Below are 16,538 nucleotides of genomic sequence, written 5' to 3'. Positions count from 1 at the left end.
ATTCCAAAGCGCGACATGCTCAAGGGGTGACAGCGTGGATGACAGTGTGTGCATTAAACATTTCTCCTCTAAACGCAGGCGCCAGCGGGGCCAACCTCTACGCTCACACGGCGGGATTCCTACTGTCTCAGAGTACCCTCCTCTGCCCTACCTTATCCACAGGTTACACCTGCTGTTTCCATTAAACTGACTTACTACCGTTACTACTCTCTTGCCACCCTGTTTATCCACTGTATTCTCCTTTCCAAATTATAATACATTTATGGAGCATGCAGAATATCTTCCACCCATAAAGCTAATGTCATATTATGGTCTGGTGTTTTACTATGAAGTAAAAGTTTCATGATGAGATGTTACTTGTATTGCTACGTGTTATTACTTTTCTGTTGTTTCTCTATTTTATCTCTCTCTGCGTTGTTGGGAAGGGCCCGTAAGTAAGCTTTTCACTGTTAGTCTCCGCCTGCTGTTTACGAAGCATGTGAAGAAAAACATTAGATTTGATGTGAACAAAAAAACTTATGAACTCACTACTGTAAGTCTCTCTGGATAAGAGCGTATGCTAAATGATCAAAATGTTAAATGTACATTTCAATTCCGTGAACATTTCCTTGAAAGAAAGAAAGGAAACGAGAAGATCAAACTACTAAGAAAGGTAGAATCTCACTAATTAGGGGGAATTGTCTTGATGTTGTTCTGTACGCCCCAGTGCATATACACTCATCATTAGTGGATGTTCTGGATGAGTGGAGGTCACTAGCCGCCCACAGACGGGTCTGGCCATTTCGTTAGTCCTGAGCCTAGCATACAGTCTAGGTATAAAAAGGGAGGTCGCCCGGTTCAAAAAATAATAGGCCCCAATATACTGTATCTTCAGATGTGTCGTCATCCATATCCTCTGGTGGGGTTTTGATGGACATGGAGGAGAAGGCTGGGTCCTCTGCATGCAATGGGGAGGAGGTGGTGGGGATGGTGAGAGAGGAGCGGGAGCCCTCACTGATGTAGTCAGACCTGACCTTGCCACAACTCCTGTCACCAGTCTATCACATTAGAGATGGGAATATGGATGTTACAGGCAGGCAGGGGGCCAGGAGGGGTTAGGGGGACATGGAGGATTGTGTGTGTGTGTGTGTGTGTGTGTGTGTGTGTGTGTGTGTGTGTGTGTGTGTGTGTTTACTCATGCGCGCGTGTGTGATCAAGGATGTGAGTGTGTGCTGAAATCTCCCTACCACATGCTGTCTATAATGGCTTTAACATAGGATAGTTCTCATCCTCTCATGTAAGACTGTCTCCGAAGAGGCCACACAAACATAAAGGCAATTAGGTAGTGATATCTGGAGTCAAAAGATGGACAGAGAGAGGGAACGAAAGGAAGAGAAATAGAGAGTGCAGTCGACTTGATGTATGAAAGAAGAAAGAGACTGAGGAAAGCTGATACCGTCACAATCCTCTCCTGTTCTCAGCACAATGTTAATGTGTCTGAGAGGATATTAGCTGTCCTCAGCCACCGCGTCCCTTCATTACCCCCTCCCTCCATCGCTGACCTCCCCAATTCAATACAACCGTCAGTCCACATAGAGCTGGACTCATGTGTGCCTAATTGATTAAAAAAACGCATTCCGATTACTTTGCAGTGCCATAAACCAAAGGCCTCCATATGCTTTTTGCATAATTAACAGCAAATTGCTTCTCCCACATGTCTTTTGTGTCTTAATCCATCCTCAGGGAAAGTCCGGAAGTTAATTAGGTACTAACAGGGCTCCTTCAACGGAGAATCACTCCACAGTGCAATGTTGAAGAGGGCCGTGGTGTAATATAAAAAAAAGAATCAATAGATGAATTTCTGTCTTTTAACGAATCTCTCCGTCCGTCCATTATAGGCGTGTGGAATAATCCACTGTGTGAGTGCCTTCCCTGTGGCTCAGTTGGTAGAGCATGGTGTTTGCAATGCCAGGGTTGTGGGTTCGATTCCCACGGGGGGCCAGTAGAAAGAAAAAAAAAATGTATGAAATGTATGCATTCACTACTGTAAGTCGCTCTGGATAAGAGCGTCTGCTAAATGACTAAAATGTAAATGTAAAAAATGTGAGGTGCTTCAACAGGGAGGTGGATGGAACTGAGCTCGCTGGCTATTTTTGCCGTGGGGGTAGGAAAAATAACCCCCTTCCCCTTAAGACTTCTAATGGTGTACAGTAGTCTCACTTCTAAATCTCTGTAATAACATTAGCTGGTGCTGCAACACTCACGGGGATGTTTTCTACTGCACCTCCTATAAAAATAATGAGCCGCTGAACAGCGAATTTAAAGAAATCTTTGAACGCTCAAGAGGAGAATATTGCCCTAGGAGAAGAAAGAGGTTCGCAGCCGACTCTGGGGGAATTTAATGGCCGGCGATTTCTCTGGTTTTCACTTTGAGGAGAGAATTATTTTTTTCTGTTAATGTTCCACTTGATTCTTATCAGAGACAAACAGAGGGCTGTAGTGACTGTGGGAGTGACCCGCCTTTCTTCTCTGTGTAAATCGGGATGTTTCAGGTGTTTTATGCTCTCTGCAACAGTCATTCTCTGAAATCTATGAAATGGAGGAGGCTCAGAAACCACTGTTCCCATAAGAACAGATTATTTACATTCCTAAAGTTGGGGTGAAGAGTTCAACTCAACTGTGCCTCATTCAAAATCAATTATCAAACCCTGCCTTCTGGAACGGATTGCACTTCACTGGGGTAATGTGTTTACATCAGTGTAACTCTGCACTGGGATTCCTTTGGGTGCTATTGAAAATATTTAATATTTTCTCTAACTGAAGTTAACACCTCTAGTGTCCACGGCTTACAAATGATCACAATCACTTAAAAGTCTGGACAGTATATTGGTATTTCTGATAGGAACAATACTGAATTACAAAAGCCAAACTCGACACTTTTCAAAACCCTTCCATGACACTTACAGTACTAGTGAGGCATTACAGTACGAGTGAGGCATTGCAACCTTCAGTCCATTATATCATTGAATGCCTGGCCTTTGACACTTGGGAGTCAACCCACCTAATAAAACATCTGAATCTGATATCAGAAAGGTCAATATTAACTGGATCTCCATCTCAGGCCTATGGAGATGATTGATGGCAACAAGTTCTCTTCTTATAGGCTCTTCACTGCCAGACACATTATAGCTAATGGCTACTGCACAGTAAGGCTATATAGGCTGGTGTGGCAATAGATGTCTGCACATTGAGTCATTCCAACCCATTATTTCAGAACTTCAATGTAATTTTCCCTGTGGGCATCATGTTCTATTGTTTCTGCAGTTCGCTCTGTGACTTCTTTAGCGATGAGTTAAGTCCACTCGTGTTGTCATCGGGCACTACATTCATTATCAACGTGATTCAGTGCCTCTCTAAACCAGGCTGTTAATGAGGATCAATTTGGAGGCTCATGAACTGTCGAAGAACAACAAGAGACCCACAGTATGCAATGCCACATGTGAAGACCACCTTCCACACAGAGATACCAGTCAGCTTTACCCCCCCCACCCATAGAGATGCATGTCATCTTATATGATCTTTTTGTAAAAGAATGCTCTTCCCAGCTCACCTGTATATGAGGATGTCGTCAGAGGAGCTGTTGTACTGGATCTGGTACATGCGGACCCCCGGGATGTGGTCCTGAGGGGGCCATCGAATGGTGGCCGAGGTCGAGCTCAGCTCCGACACACTGACCCTCTGATGGTCGGTGCGGGCGTGGCCCCCGCTGGCGTTGGACTTGATGGAGGTGGGGATGTCCGAGGGGCCAGGCTCAGGCTCCAGCTTGGGGTCATAGTGTGGCGAGGGGTTAACCACCAGCTCCACGGGCGCCGTGGCCTCGCCAGCGGCGTTGGATGCGATGCATGTGAACTTCCCAGAGTCCTTCACAGTGGTGGTGAGGATGTCCAATGAGCCGTTCTCATAGCAGATGGTGCGGGACGTGTTCCCAATCAGCTTCCCCTCAGGGCTGACCCAATGCGTGGAAGGTTCCGGGTCTCCCACTGACTTACAGCGCAGGCTCACCTCCTGACCCTCCATCACAAACATCTTGGAGGTGTGCCGCGTGATCATGGGTGGCTCGCACACAAACTCCTCCTCGCGGATGGTCCAGAAATACTTGCCGGCGAGCTCTCGGGGGGAGGCGCAGGTCTCCAGGTCGTCTTCCCTGGTCAGCCTCCTCAGCCACACTAGCTCACAGTTACAGTGCAGCGGGTTCCCACCGAAGCTCAGCACCAGGGATGTGAGTGGAGAACCCTTCAGCTTAGCGTACACTGGGATCCTCAGGAACAGGGGATCTGGAGGGATTTTCTTCAGCTTGTTGGAGGTCATGTCTAGACGTGCCAGCTTGTGCAGGTTGGAGAAGATGCCCTCGGGGACCATCTCTATGAGGTTGTGGTCCAGACTGAGGGTGTTGACACTGGCCAGCAGGCCGATGGTCTCCCAGGGGATGTTCACCAGGTTGTTGTAGGACAGGTCCAGGTCTTCCAGGGTCTCCAGGAAGTCCTGGAAGGCCCCCTCTGAGATGCTGTGCAGCTGGTTGTTGGCCAGGATCATGTGCCTGAGGTTGACCAGGCCTTGGAAGTGGGTGTCGTCCAGCATGGTGAGCCGGTTGGCGTCCAGGTGCAGGGCGTGCAGGTCCTGCAGGTCGGCGAAGGCATACGGCTTGATCTGGCTAATGGTATTGCGCGACAGCGTCAGGTGGATGAGGCTGCTCATGTTGGCAAAGTCACGGTGACGAAGGGTGGTGATGAAGTTGTCCATGAGGCGCAGCTCGGCCGTCTGCCGATCAATGTTTGGCGGCACGAAGAGCAGGCCTGTCTTGGCGCAGAGAACAGTGTAGGAGGGCATGAGGTTCTGGCAGGTGCAGCGCTTGGGGCACAGCATGGTGGCGACGGGCGCAGCGAGGAGGGCCAGGCACAGGAGCAGGCACTCCATGGCTAGGCTCCTGGAAGACAAGGGGAAAGGCTGTTAGCATACAACAACAACAACAACAATGAAAACAGCATTGAAAAAAATAACAAAAACAATGAAAACAACAACAACATTGTTATCATTGGGATGGATAGAATGAACCTTTACGCTGATAGCTGTAAATATAAAATATTTGTAAAATGAAATGCTTACATTTTTATCTGGAAACTGAAAACAGAAAATCTATTTAAATAAGGCTGATTTCTTTCAAGAATAGATACAGTGCATTCCAAATGTTGTTGCATTACAGCCTTTATTAAAATTGATTATATTGTCCTCATCAATCTACACACAATATCCCATAATGACAAAGCAAAAACAGATTAAAAAATTCAAATGAACAGTACCAGTCAAAAGTTTGGACACACCTACTCATTCAATGGTTTTTCTTTATTTTTACTATTTTATACATTTTAGAATAATAGCGAAGACATCAAAACAATGAAATAACACTTATCATGTAGTAACCAAAAAAGTGTTAAACAAAACAAAATATATTTTAGATTTGCGATTCTTCAAAGTAGCCACCCTTTTCCTTGATGACAGCTTTGCACACTCTTGGCATTCTGTCAACCAGCTTCATGAGGTAGTCACCTGGAATGCATTTCAATTAAGGTGTGCCTTGTTAAAAGTTAATTTGTGGAATTTATTTCCTTCTTAATGCGATTGAGCCAATCAGTTGTGTTGTGACAAGTCCATCATTACTTTAAGACATGAAGGTCACTCAATCTGGAAAATTTCAAGAACTTTGGAAGTTTCTTCAAGTGCAGTCACATCAGCCATCAAGCGCTATGATGAAACTGGCTCTCATGAGGACCGACACAGGAAAGGAAGACCCAGAGTTACCATTAGAGTTAACTGCATCTTAGATTGCAGCCCAAATAAATGCTTCACAGAGTTCAAGTAACAGACACATCTCAACATCAACTGCTCAGAGGAGACTGTGTGAATCAAGCCTTCATGGTCGAATGTATACAAAGAAACCACTACTAAAGGACACCAATAAGAGGAAGAGACTTGCCTGGGCCAAGAAACACGAGCAATGGACATTAGACCGGTGAAAATCTGTCCTTTGGTCTGATGTGTCCACATTTGAGACTTTTGGTTCCAACCTCCATGTCTTTGTGAGACTAAAGGTAGCTGAATGGATGATCTCCGCATGTGTGGTTCCCACCGTGAAGCATGGAGGAAGACGTGTGATGGTGTGTGCTGGTGACGCTATCAGTGATTTATTTAGAATTCAAGGCACACTTAACCAGCATGGCTACCACAGCATTCTGCAGTGATACGCCATCCCATCTGGTTTACATTTAGTCCCACTATCATTTGTTTTTCAACAGGACAATGATCTAACACACTTCCAGGCTGTGTAAGGGCTATTTGACCAAGGAGGAGAGTGATGGAGTGCTGCATCAGATGCCCTGGCCGCCACAATCACCCGACCTCAACCCAATTGAGATGGTTTTGGATGAGTTGGAGTGCAGAGTGAAGGAAAAGCAGCTAACAAGTGCTCAGCATATGTGGGAACTCCTTCAAGACTGTTGGAAAAGCATTCCAGATGAAGCTGGTTGAGAGAATGCCAAGAGTGTGCGAAAAGCTGTCATCAAGGCAAAGGGTGGCTACTTTGAAGAATCTCAATTAAAACAAAATATTTGTATATGTTGAGCACTTTTTGGATTACTACATGACTCCTTATATGTTATTTTATAGTGTTGATGTCTATACTCTAATTCTACAATGTAGAAAATAGTAAAAAAATAAATAAAGAAAAACCCTTGAATGAGTAGGTGTGTCCAAACTTTTGACTGAGACTGTATATTAAAACCCCCCGTAAATATCACAATTACCTAAGTAATCAGACCCTTTACTCGGTACTTCCTTGAAGCACCTTTGGCACCGATTACAGCCTCAAGTCTTCTTGGTTATGACGCTACAAGCTTGGCACACCTGTGTTTGGGGAGTTTCTGACATTCTTCTCTGCAGATCCTCTGAAGCTCTGTCAGGTTGGATGGGGAGCGTCACTGCACAGCTTTTTTTTTTTTTAAAGGTTTCTCCAGAGAAGTTAGATTGGGTTTAAGTCTGTGCTCTGGCTGGGCCACGCAAGGACATTCAGAGACTTGTCCCGAAGCTACTCCTGTGTTGTCTTGGCTGTGTGCTTAGGGTCGTTGTCCAGTTGGAAGGTGAACCTTTGCCCCAGTCTGAGGTCTTGAGTGCTCTGGAGAAGGTTTTCATCAAAGATCTCGCTGTAATTTGCTCCGTTCATCTTTCCCTCGATCCTGACTACTCTAATATTCCCTGCCGCTGAAACACATCCCCACAGCATGATGCTGCCACCACCATGCTTCACCGTAGGGATGGTGCCAGGTCTCCTCCAGATGTGACACTTGGCATTCATGCCGAAGAGTTCGATCTTGGTTTCATCCTTCTGGAAGGTTCTCCCATCTCCACAGAGGAACTCTGGAGCTCTGTCAGAGTTACCATCGGGTTCTTGCTCACATCCCTGACCAAGGTCCTTATCCCCCAATTGCTCAGTTTGGCTGGGCGCCCAGCTCCTGGTGTTTCCAAATTTCTTCCATTTAAGAATGATGGAGGCCACTGTGTTCTTGGGGACCGTCAATGTTGCAGAAATGTTTTGGTACCCTTGCTCAGATCTGTGCCTCGACACAATCCTGTCTCGAAGCTCTACGGACACTTCCTTCGACCTCGTGGTTTTTGCACTTTGTGCCTTTCCAAATAATTTCCAATCAATTGAATTTACCACAGGTGGATTCCAATCAAGTAGAAAAATCTTAAGGATGAATAATGGAAACAGGATGCACCTGAGCTCAATTTCGAGTCTCATAGCAAAGGGTCTGAATACTTACGTAAATAAGGTATTTATATTTTTCATTTGTAATACATTTGCTAAAAATCCTAAAAACCTGTTCTCGCTTTGTCATTATGGCGTATTGTGTGTCGATTGATGAGGAAAAATGTATTTAATCCATTTTAGAATAAGGATGTAATGTAACAAAATGTGGAAAAAGATAAGGGTTCTGAATAGTTTCGCCAAGATAACGGGGATATCTGTGGAGGCTACAGAAAGAGAAGATATCAATGCTGCTCCCTTGACACCACACTTCATTCTACCACACCTCACCACTTCAAACCATTGATATCTGACACCCCATCTGTCTATAACACACACTCAAATAGAATTTCACAAGGCAATGCATTATATAAATATTCAGAAATGCTCCAGAATAGCTAATGGATATCTGTTACGAGATCCTTTGTTTATTGTTTGTGCACACCATTCCATTCTCATAACGTTTACATAGAAATGCATGAACGTAATTATTTCCCACTGCCAGGGAACCCACTCTGAATATCAATGCTCTAACTGCAGGGAGATGAAAGAGATGGACTTTCAAGCGGGGAAGAGGAGGTGGGAGAAGGTGGAGAAAACATGGATGTGTAGTTACGGCTCTCTGCCAGGTGGGGGAGATATCGAGCCACACAGGTGGTATATCAGCAGGGACTGAGAGAGGAGAGCTGCTCTCTTGCTCTGCTAAGGCGAGCTATATATCAGAGGCAGAGAAAAAGACAGTGCGGTGTCTCAGTGACACGCCCAGGCAGGGCTGAGCTCCCTGCTCTCCATTATAGGGAGGATGAGAAGTCACAGCACCCCCGGAGAGAGATCCATTACCCCTCGACAACTAACTAAGAAAAACACTATGGGAAAAGGTACCGATGTCAATGCATGTCAGTGGTGGACTATTTCATGCAGGCGCATTAGCCATAGGCCTATCAGTGGAGGCTCCTGAGGGGGCTAATAATAATGGCTGGAATGGAGTCAATGGAGTGGTATCAACCACATGGAAACCACGTGTTTGATACCATTCCATTGACTCCATTCCAGCCATTATTATAAGCCGTCCTCACTGCAGAAGCTTCAACTGAGGCCTAGGTACTCAACTTAACAGTAAAGTATGATTGAGTCATGGCATTCATATTAATGAGTAGTCAAGAGCAATTTACATACAGTACCAACACAGCACATTCTTCAGTGTTAAATTAACACTGAGCGTGTTAAATTTAATACTGGTCCGGTGTCTATACAGGTCCACACTTAAATTAACACACTGCTTAGTGTAAAGCCTTATTTGCCTATTTCCCAGAGTGCCTTTTGAGTGAATTGTAGCGTTACCACCCATGACTATTTGTTAGTGACAGAGACATGGTTGTTGCATTCCACAGGGATGCTGGCCCATGTTGACTCCATTGCCTCTCACATTTCTGTTAAGTTGGCTGGATGTCCTTTGGGTGGTGGACCATTGTTGATACACACGGGAAACTGTTGAGAGTGAAAAGCCCAGCAGTGTTGCAGTTCTTGACACAAACCGGTGCGCCTGGCATTTCCTACCATAACCCATTCAAAGGCACTTCAATATTTTGTCTTGCCAATTCACTCTCTGAATGGCATACATACACAATCCATGTCTCAATTGCCTCAAGCTTAAAACTCCTTCTTTAACCTGTCTCCTCCCCTTCACTGATTGAAATGAATTTTACAAGTGACATCAATAAGGGATCATATAGTAGCTTTTACCTGGATTCAACTGGTCAGTCGATGTCATGGTGTTTTGTACACTCAGTGTATATATAACCTTTTTTAGTAAGGTTCTTTAATCTCCTCCAAAGAACCAAAAAGTTTCTGTGTAGAAAAATGTCAATTTGTTTCTCAGAGTGAATAGACTTTCTTTTTATACAAACATTCAAAACATAGCCTACAGTGCGAAACTTGAAAGAACTTGTGGTTCTCACAGTCAAACGAAATGACAATGTATCACGTGTGCACGCACCAGTGTGCTCGGTAATTCCAAAATAAAATATTTAGGGTCAAAAGACGATCTGCTCTGCCGTTCCTCACCTTCACACCAGGGCTGCCAAGAAGGTTGCTATAAGACGTAAATGGGAAAATAATGGAGCCGTGACAAAAAAAATTGCTTCCTACTACCATGAGATGTATATATTTAATGTATTATATGAATGGTGATTACAGCCCTTCCGAAAATACATTTAAATCGTGTTTTAATTAGATTTTGTCCACCCTGCTCCATGTATTCAATGTCTTCCATTTTAAATCTGCCGCAGCTTTACTTCCGGACCATTATGATGGATCTGGCAGCTACTTCTCTGTACGTTCCTAGCTGCAACCTGCATTCACAATGACTGCCGGGATGGGAAGACTAAGGTACGAGACTACCTAAATCATCAAAACTGGATCAAAATTGTACCCATTCAGTAACTGGTACAATAAGTCTAAGTAACAGATTGGATTAGTTTAGAAAAATGTAAGTTATTTATATGTGAGTTGCATAAGATGCATGAATCTATCAATGTACATGTAAAAACTGAGATATTGAAACAAACAATGCTAAAAATCTATCTACAATAGAGCATGCTGGGAAATATGATAGATGGGTGTGGTTTTGGTTTAACACAGGGGTTCTTTTACACCAATGAGTGATAATATAACACCTGAAACAACACTAGAAATGTTACATAAAAAAATCAACAGTAGGTAACACTGTCCAATTTGTTGTGTACTAAGTCGATTCTGTCGCAGCATGCATCTCAGTGAGAGTGTAAGTGTCCTTAAAAATGCCCACAGTAGCACAGCACGTGTAGTTTGTTAATAGTATATGGAATCCATCATTATTTAGTCTCTTGACGTTCTGGTTGGCTCTTATTGTAAGTACAAGTATTGTTTGTGGGGAAATAGCTTAACATGAGTTTTTTCATTTTTTCAAGGGATTTCAATACTTTAATGATGTTGCTATTTGTGAATTACATAAGATGGCATAATTTTTTGTAAAACTCTATCAGCTCAGTACGTCTGGGCAGAGACAGACGTGATTCTCATATGGTACATATTGTTTCAATCCATTCTCCAGCACTGGAACACACAGTATTGAGCAGCGCCATCAATATTTTAGTGAAGGAATACTTGAGTGCTTGACAGAGGGAGCAGAGTGGGTAACCTCTTGCCCTGTTAGGCATTTAATAAGAGACTAATGCGGTCAAGGGTAAATATACAGTATAGAATCTGTCAAATGGATGTCTTACAATCACTGCATTATGTAAGGACCAAGCTGTTCATGACATGTTTCTACTGCATGTTCCTTGGGCGGCAGGTAGCCTAGTGGTTAGAGCGTGTGGCCGGTAGCTAAGAGGTTGCTAGATCAAATCCCCGAGCTGATAAGGTAAAAATCTGTCATTTTGCCCCTGAACAAGGCAGCTAACCCACTGTTCCAAGGCCGTCATTGTAAATAAGAATTTGTTCTGACTTGCCTAGTTAAATAAAGGTTAAATAAAATAAAATTCACTATGTAAGGAGGACTGGTAATACATGCTAACTGATAAAGATGCACATGAAAAGGTGGTTAAAAGGGGATGATAGGGTATGAATACAGGGTACAGCGACTCATCACCCGCAGTCATTGTTTTTAACAGTGGGATTTCCATTTCAATGAAAATAAGAAAGGAGAGACTGTCAGAACATGAAGTAGAGTGGTGGGTGGAAGATTGACAATTAATGGAAGTGTTCTGACAATCTAACAGCAACAGCTGGTTAGAGGACATCCTGCTGTTCAAACGGGCTTCTTTTTTCATCAACACTAATCAACACAATCTCAAAGAAGAGGAAGGGATGGTGTGTGTGCACGTGTGTGTGCACAAATGAAAACCGGAGAGAGGGAGTAAAGAGCAGTAAGATAGAGAGAATCCGAGTGAGTGAGAAAGAAAGAGAGAGTGGGATAAAGAGAGACAAAGAGACAGCTAAAAGGAGGCAGACAGCTAAAAGAGAGTGAGATGAAACGAGTGGAGCGAAAGCAGACACCTCCACCATCCACTCCACTTCTCAGCACAATATAACATGTCTGAGGGTGTATTAGCCATCCACAGCCCTGGATCCTCCCTCCTCCAAAGAGAAAGGGAGAGATGGAGAAATCGCTCATGCCACCCAATCTCCCCCACCCCCCCCTCGACCTAAAAGCATCCCTCACCCAGTGCCTGATGGAAAAGAGGGCAAGCGGCCCACAAAAACAAAGGCAAAGCGCTTTCCCTGGGCTCAGTGTGTGGGTACAATCACCTCTGTGATCAGTATTGTAAATATGAGTAAGTAGGGCAGCTGTACTTGAACAACAAGGGCCTGCAGCCTGCGGTGTTCTCTCCCCGTCCCCCTGGGACACAGACTGCTGTCACGAGGGCTTACTGGAGCTACCGGAGCAGACGAGTCACTGAGCCTGGCTTAACCAACCAACACTCTCACTGAATGCCTCTGCTTGCCTGCCTGGCTGGCATGCAAAGGGTGGGCGGGGGTCACGTCCATACACAACCCTCATGGCACACACACACACACACACACACACACACACACACACACACACACACACACACACACACACCCCTTCCATTAACCCCTTCCATTATGTGACACAAATCAGCTGTGTTATCTGGATATCATCAGTAGGAGTGTCATTTGCATGCTATCTCCTAACGACAGGGAAAGTGATCAAGAGGATCAAGCTGATTGGTCAATACTACAGTAGAGTTTGGCTGGGGAGGGTCATAAAGGTCCCCCTCCATGACTTAATTACCTGGCTTACTAGGGAAAGCTGGGGAGAGAAACTGTGACTAATTGCAGCCTGATGCCTTTAAAGAGGAGATGGGGAGGGTAATGTTCTTGCTGTGCTGGCAGGCCAATTGATTTTTACTGTTACAGGCGTTCTCCAAAGCTCCTGCCATTTCTGTGTGTTTTTTTTTTGTCCATGGAGATTTGAATTGCGGAGATATAAAAAATACCTGTTATTAATTTTGACATGGTATTTATTGGTGATGCATTGCAGCTGCGACAGCCGTCGCCATGTATTTGTTAATCATTATTAAAGGTTTGAACCACTCTTGCATAGTCATTTCCACACGCTTTGTGGCTTGAATGGAAGTCCACCTGGACAGAATTGAACGTCCTAGACATTTTATAATCATCACTTTCCATTGTGCGCGACTAACCTGTAATTGCTAAGTGAAAATTGAAAGCGAGATATTAATTAATGGAGAGCATACCTATTTTTTTGTTAATGGGAAACATTTGATTTTGTTGTTTTGTTTCTTCCTCCTTGCTGTTGGCCGTAAATGTAATTGCCCATTTTGATTTGCATAAGCATCCCTTCCATGGGATTGTGCATGGCGGAGTAATTTTTGTTCCATTTCATTTTGAAAACATTTTCTGTGCGAACATGGTGGCACTGTGGTTGAACTCTCCCATGGGGCTTGTTCGGTAGGACAGATGTTACATTACTGGAATCTATGTCCTCTGCAAGCTCACCAGAGACCTCTTAAGAAACCTATTAAGTAAACAATGGTTATGCTGGAGGTTATAGTGGGTGTACCGTGTACGTGGAAAACACTTCTATTAACCATCTCCAATACACTTCAATACATTGGATAGTGGATCAGCCTGTATCTTATACTTATATAATCCTACACATTTACTATAGTCAAAACATTTTCATTTAAGACAACCATCCATCCACACACATACATGCTGTACAATAGATCTATACGTCTTTACCATAAACACTAAGACATACTGTACATGTACATCCTGCATGGTAACATTGAGCTTGAACTTTGAACTCCTTCATGCAAACATGAGTTGAACATACAAGGGTTGCAAAGCTACCGGTAATTTACCGAAGTTACCGGAATCTTCTGCAATTTTGATAATTAACAAAACTCTATGGCATCGATGGTAACTTTTAAAGTTATACTTGAATAAAATAAAAACAAATGTATTCATATATAGCTCACATTTTTTATATCTGTGTCCATATTGTCATTGTGTTTCTAGTAGATAGACCATATGGTTCAAGAGAAAATAGCCTAATTAGTGGAAATCAACAATTACATAATTTTCAATTAACTCCGCAAGTTTTCCAATTACTTTTTTTTCCATAACTGCCACCAGTTTGATGCCAAAACATTGAAAACAAATACCTATTGACATAGTAAAATAAATAAAATTGTGTTAAAAATATCTACTGTGTTTACAAAACATTAGGAACATGAAATAGACTGGCCAGGTGAATCCAGGTGAAAGCTTATTGATGTCACCTGTTAAATCCACTTCAATCAGTGTAGATGAAGGGGAGGAGACAGATTAAACAATGATTTTTAAGCCTTGAGACAATTGAGACATGGATTGTGTATGTGTGACATTCAGAGGGTGAATGGGCAAGACAAAATATTGAAGTGCCTTTGAACAGGGTTTGGTAGTTGGTGCCAGGCGCCCCGGTTTGTGTGTGTCAAGAACTGCAACTCTGATGGGTTTTTCACGCTCAACAGTTTTATCGTGTGTATCAAAAATGGTCCACCACCCAAAGGACATCCATCCAACTAAACACAACTGTGAAAAGCACACCTTGTAGAGTCCATGCCTCGACGAATTGAGGTTGTTCTGAGGGCAAAGGGGGGTGCAACTCAGTGTGTTTTGTAGACTCAGTGTATAAAGGATATTTCATGCTGAAACACTCATATTAAACCCCAATGGTATTCAACAAGTTGATGGTTTATATTTAGGATAATGTTCTACAGCTTTATCATTCTATTTCATTATTTAATTAGTACATGTGAAGGCCACATTACATGTCATCTTATACAATTCAAAATAAAACGTGAAAGTTACCAAAATTCTGGTAGTTTACTGGTAAACGTAGAACATTTTCAGTAATATACCTTCCCTCTGCAACCCTATACCAATCACACATCTCTACACACACAAACACTCACACAACCAGTATTACAACAATGTTCAGGGAACACAGTGCTCTATTGGGCCTGTCGTGTTTGACTTCCAATGCAGGGATGGGGGAATTCACCTCCACAGCACCATAAATTAACACAGCAGCGAGTTCCTGCCCTGCAACACATAACCAGGCAGAGCAGACGCTATAACACAGGCCATTCTGTAGCAGATCTCCCCCACAGCCATAACACATTCAACGGGAGGTGCTAGGTGGTGGCGGATGGTAGCCAGGCGACAAGTCTGACAGCACACGAGAGTGCCAACTAGTTGATAGAAACTTCAACCCTGTCTCCCTTTAAGACAATGGCAAGATCGCTGGCGGAGTGCCTCTGTCACTCTGATTATGCAAGCAGGCAAATGCACCCCGCCTCCTCTCTCCTTTCCTCGCTCCATCCGTCCCCCAGCCTTCACTCCCATCACGGGACACCCTCCACTCCCGAATCAGATTGGCAACTGTTGGCGATGGTTAATAGGATTGTGTTGCTGAGGTGAAGCAGCAACATGGCAATCCACTCCCAGTGCCAAAACAGTTAATGGCATTAGAGCTCGTAATTAGCCCATGATCCCTCTGTCATACACTTTAACAGCATTGGCCTTTCCCTAAGTAAGCTGTAGATACGCCCGCTCCCTCCCTCTACCTCCCTTCATCTCTCTCCATTTCCCTCCCTCCATCTCCCACCCCTCTCCCTGTCCTCTACTGTGACTGTCAAAGCAGCATGATGTATTCAGGGGGCGAACTGCAGGGCTGTGGCACAAACTAATGCAAATATATACAGGCAAGCAGGCACACACGTACCAGTATGCACCCATGCACATACACACTAACTACAGCCAGACAAAGCCACCATGACAGTGGCTGCGAGCTGCTCTGTCTCTTGCGACACTAAAGGCTGTCAAAGTTTACACATGTTAACTAGGGCTGGGAATTGCCAGGGACCTCACAATATATGACGATACTTAGGTGCCGATACAATATGTATTGCGATTCTCACAATTCTCACTATTCTATATGTACTGTGATTCGATACTGTGATTTTATTTCAATTCGATGTTCCAAACATATCGCTCAACATATCTCTGCTTCAGAGGGACAAGAGAGAGCCATGAGAAAACAAGTTTGATCAGTCCTGGAAATAAAAGAGTGCTGAAAACAAATTGTATCCCTATTTAAAAAGAAGATGGAGAAACAGCGATGAAGGGAAAATACTGGAGTTTTGGTGCAGGTACAGCCAACTAGCTCAAAAATAATACTGCGATATTGTCAAAACGATACGATACGATATATCATCAAAAATAACATCCCGATATGTAACTGTATAGATCCCCCCCCCATCACTAATGTTAACAGCAAAGTGCCTCCCACCCGTTAGAAACCAAACTCCAGGCTCTCTCAAACAAGTCCTCTGCTAAACATTAGCCTCCTTTTCAAAGATGAGCTGGTCAAACACGTTGGCCAGAAGAACCCTCTACACTCTTCTTAGCTGTGTAGACCTCCGCTGCGGTGACACAGGTCTTGCTGTTGTTGTTGTTGATGGGATAGTGGGGGTGAGGACTGGAGACCTGAGAGACGAGGCTGTAGTCGACACCCGCCTGGCATGAAATAACAGAGTTGCACGTCTATCTCTACAGGGCTATGATTACTGCTACCAATTATGACACTATATAGTGGTGGTAAGATAATAATGCATTGGTAAAAATC

General features: G+C 43.8%; 1 protein-coding gene across 1 annotated transcript in view; it reads right to left on the bottom strand.

The window, feature by feature from the left end:
• Positions 1-16,538, bottom strand: part of LOC115163021 (leucine-rich repeat and fibronectin type III domain-containing protein 1-like protein) — a 132,438-nt gene that overhangs the window by 10,758 nt on the left and 105,142 nt on the right. The window contains exon 3 of the mRNA XM_029714597.1: positions 3,590-4,963. Within this exon, the coding sequence (XP_029570457.1) occupies positions 3,590-4,963 (1,374 nt within the window). The remainder of the gene's footprint in view (positions 1-3,589; positions 4,964-16,538) is intronic.

The sequence above is a fragment of the Salmo trutta genome, chromosome 26 (assembly GCF_901001165.1).
Source record: "Salmo trutta chromosome 26, fSalTru1.1, whole genome shotgun sequence".
NCBI classification, from domain to species: Eukaryota; Metazoa; Chordata; class Actinopteri; order Salmoniformes; family Salmonidae; genus Salmo; species Salmo trutta.
Note: the sequence above shows the minus strand (reverse complement) of the source record. Positions and strands in the feature narration are given on the sequence as shown.